The sequence below is a fragment of the Alexandromys fortis genome, unplaced genomic scaffold, assembly GCF_014885135.2.
Source record: "Alexandromys fortis isolate MF-2015 unplaced genomic scaffold, M_Fortis_MF-2015_v1.1 scaffold_17, whole genome shotgun sequence".
Classification (NCBI taxonomy): domain Eukaryota; kingdom Metazoa; phylum Chordata; class Mammalia; order Rodentia; family Cricetidae; genus Alexandromys; species Alexandromys fortis.
Genome location: NW_026067896.1, coordinates 4,343,354 through 4,357,303, shown reverse-complemented (window position 1 = coordinate 4,357,303; position 13,950 = coordinate 4,343,354). Strand labels below are relative to the sequence as shown.

Here is a 13,950-nt window from a genome sequence, read left to right as displayed (position 1 = left end):
TTTTATATGATCTTCTAATGGACAGGATATACTGCCAGTACTATAAATCTTACTAAAATAAAAAAAAATTAGCTGCCTGTGTCATCTTACAAGATAATTTTTTGTGTCTGAGTCTCAGGGTATTCTCAGAGAGAAATGAGAGAAGATTCCCAGATGACCTCTAAGGACATTCATGATAGCTCAAGAGTCTATGTAGAGCAACAGAGACATGTGTGGCAACGCTAAACTCCAACACAGCACAGCGCTCCTTTGGTAGGCAACCGCGTGAACACTCACTGTCCATCTCTTCAGCAGTTCGACTTCGGGAATCTCAAAGTAGGGGAGATGCTAGAGAAGCTGAGGAGGGGACAAGGGGCGCTCTGACAACAAACTCACAGGCCTGGCCCTCTAGATGCCTTAGGTGTATGGCTGTTGGGAAGAGACTGGGCAGAAGAGAAATGTAAATAGATTAGGTAATATGGCTGCAGTGAGACCAACTGTTGCCAAAGGTCTGGCATGGCTGCCCAAGATCTGAATCTAATTGGCCAGTCTCATCATGGAGTCTACAAGCTATTCAAGCTCCCTTCATTGTACCCCCCATCTCCGACCCAAACCAACCAAAAAGACTAACTAGCATGGAAATTCCACAAAGACTGGATTGTAAATGATCTCGGTAAATGGAACAACTTCTAGAATTGAGTCTCTGGCCTACCTGGAGACCAGAAGCAGTTAGCATCCTATTACCATTCAGAAATGAAAATCTGGCAACATACGATACATAGATGTCAGACTGAATTAGTCTGGCAATCTCTTGGATCCTGAGCACACCTGGGAAAGATCCATCCAATGAAGGAAGACAACAGGAGGTCACCTGCACAGCTGCCACCAGAGAACTCAAAACCAGCATGAAGACCACAAAGATGGCGCTGTGAAGCAAAGGTTCCAAGAGCACCGGTTAGCGAACGGGATGACTAGCGCCCTCATTTTCTGACTCGTACGGAGTAAAACACGAGATTTTGTTTTGTTTGTTTGCTTTTCGAGACAGGATTTCTCTGTAGCTTCAGGAGCCTGTCTTAGAACTTGCTCCCAGGTTGGCCTTGAACTCACAAGTGCTTGAACTCCCCCAAGTGCTAGGATTAAAGGCGTGCGCCACCACTGCTCTGCTAAAACACGAGATTTAAAAAGGACTGAGAGCCCAAGAAGCTGAAAAGCAAAGACACAGTTTGATGCTGCAGGCTGTCAAGTTCTACCAGTTTGATGCTTTTCTTTCCCACAGACCATATCTGACAGTGCTTAGGAAGCAGTGGAACCCAGCATCCTGATGACGATGATGAAGTGTGACAAGGTCAGAGTGCTGTTTCATGTGTTTTGAAGCTAGGTCTTTCTTCTTGGGAAGTGTTACTTTGTAAGAAGAAAGTAAATCGCCTTTTTTTTTTTTTTCTTTTCTTTCCTTTTTTTTTTTTTTTTTTTTTTTTTTTTTTTTTTTTTGGGGTTTCTCTGTAGCTTTGGAGCCTATTCTGGAACTCCCCTTGTAGACCAGGCTGGCCTCGAACTCACAGAGATCTGCCTGCCTCTGCCTCCCAAGTGCTGGGATTAAAGGCATGCGCCATCACTGCCTGGCTCTCCCATCACTCTTAAATGCTTCAATCAAGAGTTCTACTCTGATTGTTCTTCAGGCTGATGAGGGTGGGGGACTCAATTGGGGGAGGGAAATGGGAGGCAGTGGCTGGGAGGAGGCAGAAATCTTTAATAAATAAATAAAAAAAAGAGTTCTACTCTGGCATAAACTGTAAGGGTCAAATCAAAGTCTGAAAACACAAAGCTAAAACTAGTTGCAAGACAATGTTGAGATTTTCTTCTGTGCAACCAGAGAAAGATGGAAAAAAGAAACACAATTTTATATACCAATATGTGTTATGGAATATTAACTGAAGATGTGTTACATTTGTTTATGCTGTGGAACACTTGTTTAATGATGCAAAGATGTTATATTCTTTTATGTTGCATTTGTTTAACTCTCTGAAGCTGTGTTATCTTGCCTGTCTAAAACACCTGACTGGTTTGATAAAGAACTGAATGGCCAATAGCAAGGCAGGAGAAAGGATAGTCGGGGTTGGCAGACAGAGAGAATAAAGGAGGAGAAGATCAAGGAAGGAGAAAAGGAAGAGGAGGATACAATGGGACCAGCCACTCAACTACACAGCCAGCCACAGAGTAAGAAGTAAAAAAAAAACGTAGAGAATAGAGAAAGATAAAAGCCCAGAGGCAAAAGGTAGACAGAAGAGAAACTGCCAGAAGCAAGCCAAGCTAAGGCTGGGCATTCCTAAGAAAGAATCAGACAGGCAGGCGGATCTCTGTGAGTTTGAGACCAGCCTGGTCTACAAGAGCTAGTTCCAGGACAGGCTCCAAAACCACAGAGAAACCCTGTCTCGAAAAACCAAAAAAAAAAAAAAAAAAAAAAAAAAAAAAAAAAAGAAAGAAAGAATAAGACACTGTGTGATTTATGTGGGAGCTGGGTGGCTCCCCAACAATAACTCCAACAATAACTATGGGTTTGTTTCTCAGAGAATCTGGAGTTGGTGCGCCAGCTTCAGAAACAGGTTTTTGGAGGCCAGACAGTAAATGGGCTTTGGACTAAGTCAGTCCACTGTCACCTATAAAATCTCTATGTATATGCCTTAAATAGTTTTATCTAGCAAAAGTACGCTCACCATCTTGGTTTTCTACAAACATTATCATGGGGAAAAGAGCCACACAAGGTAGTAAGAACTTTTCTGTATCATGGTAGAAAATTTTTAAAAAATTTAATGTAGAGAAATAGATTCTCTACATTAAATAGAAATCTCAGATTCTCTGAGATTAGTGACATCATCAAAACCAGTAATTCCCACGCCTTGCCCATTTTAACATCCCAGTGAAACTAGATGTGTTCTTAGTCTTAAGCAACCCTACGCGCATGGTGAAGGTTCTTTTTCAGATGTAGTTTCCTTACTGCGACAAATCTGTGTGGCCATGCAACTGCATGCAGCTCTAACCTGGCCAGTGCTTGTTAGCACACACAGAAGGGCCAGGGGTGCATCCAGGCGAACTCACCTTAGAAAAGGATTCTCAAAGAGTAGTCCGTAGATCAGCAGCTAAAGCAGCTCTCAGATCTACTGATTTGGGAACTGGGGTTGGGACCAGAGATCTATTTGGCAACCCTTCAGATGAGAACCACACTGCCTTAAGTCAGCTCTTCAGCTCTGCATCTTAATTTCCCTGCCAGAGACCCAGAACCACATCGCCGTTTCACAGATGTCAGACTTACACTCATTACACTGAGGCCAGAGACCTATGTTTCATATCCATGGTAAGGCATACGAGGAAATAAATTTATTCTACTGAATTAAAGGGACTTTCCCCCTTGGGAAAAACACTAGTCCTAACAGTGAGCAAAACAATGGGGATATCTAGAGAATCTAAATAACATCTAGATCACCAACCTAAGTCACTTCTCCTGAACTGGGAGCTATCGAACCCACCTACTCGTGACGTCAGGCGTACCCACCCAATAGCATTCAAGTGGCTAAGCATATCTTAAAGACATGGAGTGGCACCATAAGCGGATTGTTATTGTTTAAGTTCTTAGAATTTCTACTTCTGCCCTATTGCTGATGGACTGGGGTGTAGCTCACGTTTGGACAGCTTGCCTGGCACTCCCAGGGCCCTGCATTCAAGACCAGCACAACAGAACCAACAGCAGCAGCCGCAGTGCTAATGGCCTTGTGGAGTTCCCTTTGACTAAATGACACAGGAGGAACAATAACAGCCTGGTTTATACAAGCTGGCCCAGCCAAGAGTCATATCATGGCAACTTTATTCAGAGAGAGCCCTAAGTAGATAGAATTTTAACTATTATATCTTACCCATATTATACGCTGAAAGGCAGTCTGAAATAAAAAGTTACACTATAGAATATGACTCATAACCAGGTAGGGATATTGTAAAAAGAAAATTTGTTTTAAATTCTCTGTGTGTGTGAGAAAGAGAGAGAGACAGAGACAGAGACAGAGACAGAGATAGAGACAAAGAGACTGACCATGGCATACATGTAGAGGTAGAGGACAACTTTTGAGTTTGTTTTCTACCATGTGGGTCCCAGGGATGCACCTCAGATCAGACTTCAGGGCAGGCACCTGTACTTGCTGAGCCCTCTTGCTGGCCCCACGCGGTTATTTTAAAGAGGAAGATGGGAGAACTTGAGATTGGAAATCTGGAAAAGTATGTGAGCACATTTTTTTTTTTCCAGAACGAGCCTATAATGTCCAGTGATTTGGTTGTGTGTGAACGCAAGCCAAAAGGTTTCAATGCTGAGGAAGCTCTTAACCATGTAGACTAAATATCCACTCTGTGGAGTCAATCATGTTTTTTGTTTTGTTTTTGTTTTTTTTTTCTTGTTTTTCCAAGATTCGATTGTTAAGGCTCCAGAACAAAGGGGTCATGGTGGCAGGAAGAAATATCTAAATTCAATGATATGACTTCCCCTTGGGGTGACCTGGCTATTGCTGAGGGGTCAGGACACCCAAAGCAGGGCAGCAAACAGTCCGGAGTCCTTAATACATCAGCACATCCAGATGAACTGTGCAGCCATGTAAGTCGGCATCTGCCCTCGGTGAAAGTCTAAGTTCTCTTAAGTAGACTCCTACGTCAGGGTCTTGGGTGTAGTTTATTTCCTTTGAGCTTGGGCTCTAATTTCCATCTGCCTGTTAAGTATGCGAGCTGCCCCGAGCTGCCCCGAGCTGCCCTGAGCTGCCCCGAGCTGCCCACTGCTACTCTGGTCAACCCCTTTCCTGCCTGACCGGTCCAGACGCCCTACCTTAAGGAGAAAACAGAAACCCAAAGAGGCTCCTTTTACAGAGTGCAAAGAACCAAAAAGCACAAAAAGAAATAAAGCAACGATAAGAGCAAAATAATATTAACATACTTCTAATAACAATAAAATAGTTCTAAATGTGCATTCTGTAAACAAAATAAGGCATTTGCTTAATGAGGTGCTGTGGGCTAAAGGCAATCTAAGAATACGAACCTTTGCTGAAAACTATAATGAAATAGTAAGACAACTCCGTTGCTCCTGGAGCACCTGTGGGATAGCTACAGCCATTTTACACAGTGCACCCTAACAACCATGTAGCTGGGTCACACGAAACATCTGCTCTCCTTCGAGACTTGCGTGTAAGAATGAAGAGAGGTGGTAAATGATAGCAGGACGGAGTTCCCGGGATTCCTCCAAAAGTGCGCACGCAAGCACGCACACACGCGCGCCCGTGCGCGCGCGCGCGCGCGTGCGCGCGCGCGCACACACACACACACACACACACACAAAGCAAGTGTCTAAAAAAGTCACTCTACAACAGAAACACTTTTTCTTAGAATCTGTAGATTCTGTGTCTGACCATTCCTTTTATTTTTAATTGAATATTAACACTTTAATAGTACATACTAGCAGGTAGAAAAGTTGTTTTTTTTTTTTTTATGGCTTACTTCCTTTACACCGTTTAAAAGCAAAATGGCCACTTGCTAGTCTAAACACACACATGACTCTGCTTCAGCCTGGACCTCAACAAAGAATAATACAATATTCCTGTTTCCATTTTCCCTAGAGCAACCTCAGTCCTAGGGAATGAAATCATTCTCTCACAGGATGTCAGCCTCATAAGCTCTGAAACGATGCTCTAGACAGAAAACAAAGGAAACATAATGGAAAAGCAGCCGCCATTTGTTTTCCCACCAGGGAGAGTTCACTTGCACAACATCCTCTTATTACAAAGCCAAGCTATCAACCAGAGCCACACTTAACTCTTTGTAACACAAAAGACCTTAGGATTAGGTAATAAAAAGAGGGAATCTCTTATTTTAAAATCCTTTTGACCTGTGATAAATTTTTCTAGAAATTCATATAGAGTGAGGTATGGCGGTCCACACTTTCAATACCAGCACTCCAGAGGCAGAGGTGGGTGGATCTCTATGAGCTAGAGGCTAGCCTGGTCTACATAGCAAGCTCTAAGCCAGACAAAGTCATGTAGTGAGAAGTTGTCTCAAAAACAACAACAAGCCGGGCGGTGGTGGCGCACGCCTTTAATCCCAGCACTCGGGAGGCAGAGGCAGGCGGATCTCTGTGAGCTCGAGGCCAGCCTGGTCTATAAGAGCTAGTTCCAGGACAGGAACTAAAAGCTACGGAGAAACCCTGTCTCGAAAATCAAAGACAAAACAAAACAAAAACAACAACAACAACAACAAAACTCGTACGGTAGAGGAGAGTGGAGCTGGAGAAATAGCGCAGTAGTAAAGTGTTTGCTGGCTCTTGCAGAGGACCCATTTCCGATAGCTTATCACTGCCTGTTATTCCAGCTCCGGGGATCTGTGCCTTCTTCTGGTCTCTGCAGGCACCTGCACTCACATTCAGTGCTTTCACACAAGCATATGCACATACACACAGTTCAAAATGATAATTAAAACATTTAAACTCACACTTGGAGTCTGGCGGGACGGCCTAAGGGGTGTCTTAGATATTTTTTTATTGCTGTGATAAAAACACCATGACCAAGACAACTTACAGAAGAAAGAGTTTGGGGCGTATGGTTTCAAAGGGTTAGAGTCCATGACCATCACGGTGGGAGCATGGTGGCAGGCAGGCATAGTGCTGGAGCAGTAACTGAGCTCACATGTTGATCCACAAACAGGAGGAGAGAGAGAGATAGAGATAGAGATAGAGAGAGAGAGAGAGAGAGAGAGAGAGAGAGAGAGAGACTGAGAAAGGTGTCAGTTTTCTGAACCCTCAAAGCCCACCCACAGTGACACGCCTCCTCCAAGTGAGGCTGTCCCTCCTAATCCTTCCCAAATAGTTTCACCAACTGGGGACAAAGTAGTCACACGTTGTGAAAGCCTAGGGGGGGCCTTTCTCTTTCACACAAACAGTAAGAGCTGCAAGTATGGAAATCTAATGTCGGGTTCCCAGCACCCACATAAGAAGCTGAGCATGGCTGTGCATGCCTGTGACCCCAGCAACACGGGCAGAGACAGGTAAGTCCCAAAGACTTGCTGGCCAGATAGCCTAGCCCAAGCAGTGAGATTCCAGTTCAGTGAGAGATCACATCTCAAGACAATACAGCATAAAGCAACGGAGAAAGGCACCCACATATTCCTCTGTCTGACCTCTCTGTGCCCTACCACACACAAATAAATAATTCATGTGGAAAGTAAATAAGAAACAGCCTGGGTAACATACTATTAAGAATGCATAATAATGTTTATTTATCCCATGATATTCTGTTTGTAAAGCAAGGGCTAGCAAGGTACAGCTCGCAGGCCTGCCTACTGCCCACTTTTGCGGACACACGGAAGTTTTACCAAACACAGCCATACTTACTTGTTCACAGACTGTCCATAGCAGCTTTCCTGCTCAAATTGCAAAGGTGGATAGCTGTGCCAGAGCCTGCCGGTCTACAAAACCCCATATATGTGGCCCTTCATGGGAAAGGTTTAACTAGTGGGTCTTAAACTTTAACAAATCATAACACTGGACGAGCCTGTTAAACAGCCATGCGGTCTTCAGAGATCTGGGTTTCTAAGGTGCTCAGAAGCAGCTGTCTATGAACTAAACTTTGAGAGCCAGTGTTCTATCTTATCTCATCACAGATTAACAATGTCCCATAATTACCTAAACTCAGTACAAGAGACTAGCTAGCAGAAAACGGAAAGGGAGTCATCAAAGGAGAGAAGAGTTGACTAGATGGCGCCGTGGGGGAAGGCACTCGCCTGACAACCTGAGTCAGATCCCCAGAACTCAGTGGAAAGAGAAAGCCCATCTCCACACACATTTTCTGACATCCACACTGGCACTGTGCATGGCACATCTGTACACACACACGCACACACAACACTGTACAGATACACACATATAATAATAATACATTTTTAAATGAGAGAAATGGGATAGATCTTGGCTCCCATGGAATTCTTGGTAGCTAAGAGAGTACATTTGAGGCAGGCATGGCGGGGAGTGCCTATAATTCCAGCATTCAGGACATGGAGGTAGGAGGATCACGAGCTCAAAACCAGCCCGGGTTAGATAGCCAGTTCTAGGCCAGTCTGGAAAACACTAGAAGACCCTGTTCATTAAAAAAGAAAAGACATCCTTTCCAACTGGCAGACTTCTCACCCCTGCTCTGGGGAAGAAGGGGGAGGAAGGTTTTAAGTTTGAGGCCTAGCTGGCCTCCAGAGATTGTTCAAGACCAGACTGGGCAGCTAAGCAAGATCCTGTCTCAAAAGAAAAAGTCTTTGTAAGAAGACAAGAGAAGAGCAAAGGAACAGGTGGCTGCCATGACAGCCACGAAATTCTTCAGTCCGTATCTTACAGCTAATTCACTGGACGTGTAACACGACACCTGGACAGTGCCAAACCAGGAGCGTGCGGTGCGTGAAGACACAGGAAGACACTGGAAACGTCAGCACACAAATAAGAGGAAAACCCTTCTAGAGGGGTCCAGACAAAAAAACTACCTGGGGAAGAAACTAGGTAAGTAAAAAAAAACAACTTTTTAAGATATAAAACAAACACTTGTCTTAAAAAAAAAAAAAAAAACCTACATGTGGCAGAAACCAGTTACTGTTTTTAAGAAAGCCTTTCCCACAGCCGAGTGCGTCCTTCTGACCTCCCGCTGCCATCCTCGTGAAGGAACTGGGGGTAAATGTTAGGAATTTACAAGGTCACTGCCAGCATTCAGACTTAAAATGCACGTAGCTACTACCCAGAGAGGAAGCCAGATTAAAACAGGTACTTGAAGAACACTCCCTGGAAAATGAGCTATAACGTAGCATCATGGGAGAAAGCAAGAAGGAACGCAGTAATTAGCGCCTGCTGGTGTTCCCACACATACTTAGGGTCCTGATTGATCAATGGAAGTCTCCCAGGATCCTTTGTTGAGAGTTCAAAAGAACACCTTAAGGGAGTGGAGGATGTGGCTGAGTGGGAGACCCGGCTGCCTTGGAGAGGCTGTGTTCAATCCTCAGTGCCCCTCATCTGATAAAGGGAAGGAGACTTTGCATTGGTTTGGGAAACTACTGAAACTACAACATTGTAACTTGTGACTCTCTTAAAGTTGCATCTTAGTATCCAACACTGTCCTGCCCAGACCGGGAGTCCAGAATGAGGTGGTCAGACAGCTATTCAAGGAGACAATGGAAGACCGTCAAAGCTGCAAGATCAAACCGAGCCAGTTTTAAAAGTTCTAGCCAGATTCTGTTTCTAGGGGTTTCGTCTCTTGGAGACAGCTTGACTTTAGGAAAAGCTTTACTGCTTTCAGCTTTTCTAGAGAAAGATTACAAAACAACACACTTGTCTCTTCTTTCCTTCACGAAACTTATCAACCTACCAGATCTGTGTGGCAGGGCAGGTTCCTGTCTCTACAGGTAGCTCTTTCTTCCCACACCTCCCTCAGACATTAGCCTATCTCTAAACCAGAAACAGGTAGGTAACCGAGGCACCTGGGGCAATCTTTAGTGTCACCCCGCTCTTCACCCCACAAGCGGGGTTTCTTCTCACAAGTAACTTACAGAAAGAACACATACTTAAATGTCATGCCTGAGAAAAAGTCACTTTTCTGGTAAACATTGTCCTTAATGCCGAAACGTTCCAGTAATCTATTGGCTTTGGAAAAACTAAACCAAATGATAATTATTTTAAAAAATAACATGCACGTTTCTTTAACTTTAGCTCAACCATTGAAAGAATTCAGAATTCACCATTTCAGAGAAGCAACCATCCAAAACTCAGGAAAGCGAAATGTTTCGGTCATCTGCAATCACCATTCATTATGAACTAACCCTTCTTCTAAACAAATTAATGTGCATGAAACATGGCGGGGAGGGTGGTGGAACTAAATTTTCAAAAGTAATTTTAAAAACATGATTGGTAAAACAGAACAAAACCACTATATTTAAAGATTAAAAAGTGATAATTAAAAAAACTACGTATAAACTAATTTATATGACTGACCTCCATCTCCACAGCAGCAGCCCCCTGGTCGTAGTGACCCATCAGGTTGGGGAAGAAGGTCATGTTGTAAGCCATTTTCATACATCTGGGGACCGTGATGGGCTCGCAGGTGAAGAGGCTGTGTCCTCTTACCAAGGGTAGGAAAAGGCCCAGCAACAGAAATGGGGTCATTTCCATTTTCTTCAGACTTCCGATTTTACCGCATGGCTAGGGTTAACCTCAAACCCCTCTCATCATCAGAAGATTCTCATTCAGAGATGAAAAAACGTTCAAACGCCTCATTCCATTATTTTCACCCTTTTGCGGGAAGCTGTTTCCTGAAAAAATGAGTCCTGGGTCAGCCGCTGTAAAAAAACAAACCCAAAGTGTGTTATCAGCCACATCTGTCGATCAAGTCACATCCAACTTCATTCTAGGTAACTGAGATGGGGGGAAATGCTGTAAAGTTCCACCCTAGAGATGCGTTTCCATCTGCCTCGGCGTGGAATGTATCATTTTGCTAAAGAAGCTTCCACTCTGGAGAGCGGCTGATGGAAGGTTTGGGAAGAAACGCTGGGCCAACGTGGGGTGAGCAGGTTGGAGGTGAGGAAAGGGCTGGAAGGGAGGTGTGGAGGCGTGCAGCCCAGGGTCCCTCAGTAATCTTGGTAATCTCGCTATTGGGGGGAAAGCAGTCCCAGTGGGATTCCCTGAGACCCAGAGTTCTTTAACTTTAGCACTCGCTCCCACGGCAGTCTTCTGCGGATATGCTTTTCCTGTTTTCCCAAAAGGCCGCTCTGTCTGGCCGGGTTGACCGAGGTCCCCAGGGAAGAGCGGGCCAGCCTGGTGAGTCTACAATGGTGTTAATCTCCCTCTTCCCTTCGGTGCGCTCACCCGTGCCCTCTCCGACCCGCGTCCTACCCAGCGCAAACCTTCCATCCGCAGCTCCTGGCACCGGTGTGGGGGGGGGGCTCCCCTGAACTCCCGGTGCCCCGCGCCTGGGCACCTGTCCCCGGCCTGCAGCCGAGCCGCGGCGTCCCGGGGCCTGTGGGGACCCCGGAGTCAGACGCACCTGCGGCGCCCGCCCCGTCGGGTCGGCCGGGTCGCCTCACCTCGGGCGGCTCTCGGTCCGTGTTCGCCGGCTCGCCCGGCCGGGAAGGGGTGCGCTGGGGTGGGGTACGGCGGGGTGGGGGGCAGCGTCCGGGCCTCCACCGCCTCCGGGGCCTCGGGGGGAGCGAGAGCTGGGCGATCCCGCGAGACTGCGTGCGCCGCCAGGTCGACCGGGCAGGTTGGGGCTCGCGGCAGCGGCGGGCGGCTGTGGGACCGGCCCTGCGCCCCGCCCCGCCCGCCCCGCCCCTCTCACCCCCGCCGCCGCCGAGCGGGCGAGCCCTCCGCCTGCCAGGCCCACGTCGAGCTGCCCGGCGGACCCAGCCTAGGACTCACCGACAGCCCGCCCCCCTCAATCCGGAACCCACTTCCCGAGCGTGGATCTGCTCCGTGGTGACTTCGGAGTTGGCCCGCGTGTAGCTTTCCGGGGACTTGCCTAAAAAAACGTCCATTAACTCGGGCGCTCTGGCCACCCCCTCGACGGCAGGTGCGGGTGGAACTCCAACTCCTGCTGGTTCTGCAGCTTTCCTGCCTGAAAAGCCCCACAGATTGAGCTTTAGTGGTTTGTACACCAGCCCTGCCACCGTGAAGAAGTTAAATTACCTAAAAGGGGCGTGAGAGTGCTTAGAGCCCTCGCTATAGAAACAGCATAAGTGGGAACAACGATGGGTACTTTTTTTTACTCTGGTATAAAGCACAAACGAACTTGCTGAAACGTTTTGACAAATGCGAAGTGACTTTGTTGTTGTTCCTAATGGGGAGAGAACCCAAGGCTCCGTGCCTACTAGCAAAAGCATGCCTACTATGGGACACTCCATTTCCAGCCTGTAAACTAACCTGAGACCGCTGTTAGCCGAATCCACTGTGCTGTAGAAAAATGACACATGTCATTACCTGGGATAAACAGCACCACTGAATATCCAGAAGAGAGTTGAGATCTGCAAAACATTAAAATGGAGATGAATTTGTAGAGGAGAATTCTGTTCCAGCTTTATCCAAAGTTTAGGACAAGCAGGGCATGGTGGCGCTCTCCTCTAAGCCCAGCACTCCGGATGGCAGAGGTGGGCCGAGCTCCGAGTTCCTGGACAGCCAGGCTATACAAAGAAACCCTGCTTTGAAACAAAACAAAACAGAAACAAAATCAAAAGCATAGAACAAGTGTAAATGCCGAGGTAGTGTTAAAGAAAATTTAATATTATCTCAATTACTCTTAATATCATTCAAACTCAGACAGTTTATGTACTGCAGAATGGTTTTCTATGTAGGACGTTCCAATATGGAGAATTAGCCTTCTACATGGGAGGAATATTGCTCACAAAATTTCTAAGTTTCTGTATAGAAGGAATATTTCTCAGTTGGGTGAAGTGTCATGGGCCTGGAATTCCGGAACTCAGAAGCCGGAGACTGAAGGATCTCAAATTCCATGCCAGCCTAGGTTACAGAGCAACCTGAAGGTCACGCTGGGATATATCGTGAGCCCCTGATCAAACTACAGAAGAAAAATTTTTTTCTGTAGCTCCCTTACTCTTACAAGCTTTGTGAACATATCTATGGTCAGGCTAGAATACCTGAACCAGGTAGTGGCATTTTAATGTGATATACTTGAAATCCATAAACATATACCACGTGATTTAGAGGGGAAACGCCATGAGGTTTGTTTTTTTTTTTTAACAGAAGTGCAGTCTATTTTTATCCTTAATTGCATTTAATTATATAGAGAGTAGTGATGAACTAAAATGATTTGGGGACATTAGAGGGTGGATGTGGAACATTCAGGCAATTATCTGTATCATCCGTGTCTTTCAATATAAAAAGCTTACTTCAGTGGCAAAAGATTAAGAACACAAGCTTGAAAGTTCAGGGTTGCTGGCTTCAAAGCTTAGCTCTGGGACCTGCCAACTGTGTGACCCCTGACAGTGCTCAGCCCCTCCGCCTACGTATCACCATCTATATATAATACACAGATTTCTTTTTCTGACAGCGATGGTTGTGCTTGTCTTTTCTTTCTTGGTTTCTTCATGTTTCTCTCGTCTAAAGCTGGGGATGTGGTCACTGAAAACTGAAGCAGACTTTCCCTTTTAATTTGAAGCCAGTTTTGCAAGGTAGATGGTTTTCCCTCTTAGCATGTAAAATCTTCCAGCCCACTTGTCTGTCTGCACTGCTTCTCTGATCTGTTCTTCTCTGGTGAACTTCCCCCCCCCATCCCATCTGTAGCAGGAATTTTGAAGAATATTCTGCCTTCAGCAGTTGTCTTCCTTTGTGTTCTGCTCATCCAATTTGGACAGCATTCTGTCAACAGTCCAGACAAGGAGAGTTTCTTTGCCCAGTGGCTAACTTTGTCACAAATGAAAACAAACTCTGTAGTCAGATTTTTCTTTGGACCACCAGCTCAAAAATAATGATATGGAGGCTTATTAGTAATTATGAAAGCTCAGCCTTAGTTTAGGCTTCTCCTACTAGCTATTTTAACTTGAATTAACCCATTTATTTTAATCTACTTTCTGTCCCATGGGTCATTACCACATCTCTCCATACTGCCCACGCTGCTTCCTCCATGTCTGGCTGGCAACTCAGCCTTCTTCCTCCCAGAGTTCTCTCTGCTGGGAAGTCCTGCCTATACCTCCTGCCTAGCTATTGGCTGTTCAAATCACACCATCACATTTTACACAGTATACAAATATCCCACAACAAAACTCCATATGGAGGTTCTTTGATACCCAACATTCTTTTTTGAAGTAGATTGATGGCTGCCAAGAGCAGACATGTCTCACTGCCATGAAAAATCTTAGGTTATTAAAGTATTTTAAATGTCGTATTCTGTAGGTCTCAGAAGTGTTTGAAGACTACCTAGATAT

General features: G+C 45.5%; 1 protein-coding gene across 5 annotated transcripts in view; it reads right to left on the bottom strand.

The window, feature by feature from the left end:
- The window catches only part of Fzd6 (frizzled class receptor 6), a 30,889-nt gene extending 19,576 nt beyond the window's left edge, over positions 1-11,313 (bottom strand). The window contains exons 1-2 of one of the 5 annotated variants that reach the window (XM_050163042.1): positions 10,883-11,313; positions 10,013-10,356 (exon numbers count right to left, since the gene is read on the bottom strand). In XM_050163042.1, coding sequence (XP_050018999.1) covers positions 10,013-10,189 — 177 coding nt within the window. In that variant the 5' untranslated portion in view covers positions 10,190-10,356; positions 10,883-11,313. The remainder of the gene's footprint in view (positions 1-10,012; positions 10,357-10,882) is intronic. The other 4 variants (XM_050163033.1, XM_050163024.1, XM_050163050.1 and 1 more) reach the window with 4 other exon arrangements.
- Between the last annotated feature and the right edge of the window lie 2,637 nt (positions 11,314-13,950).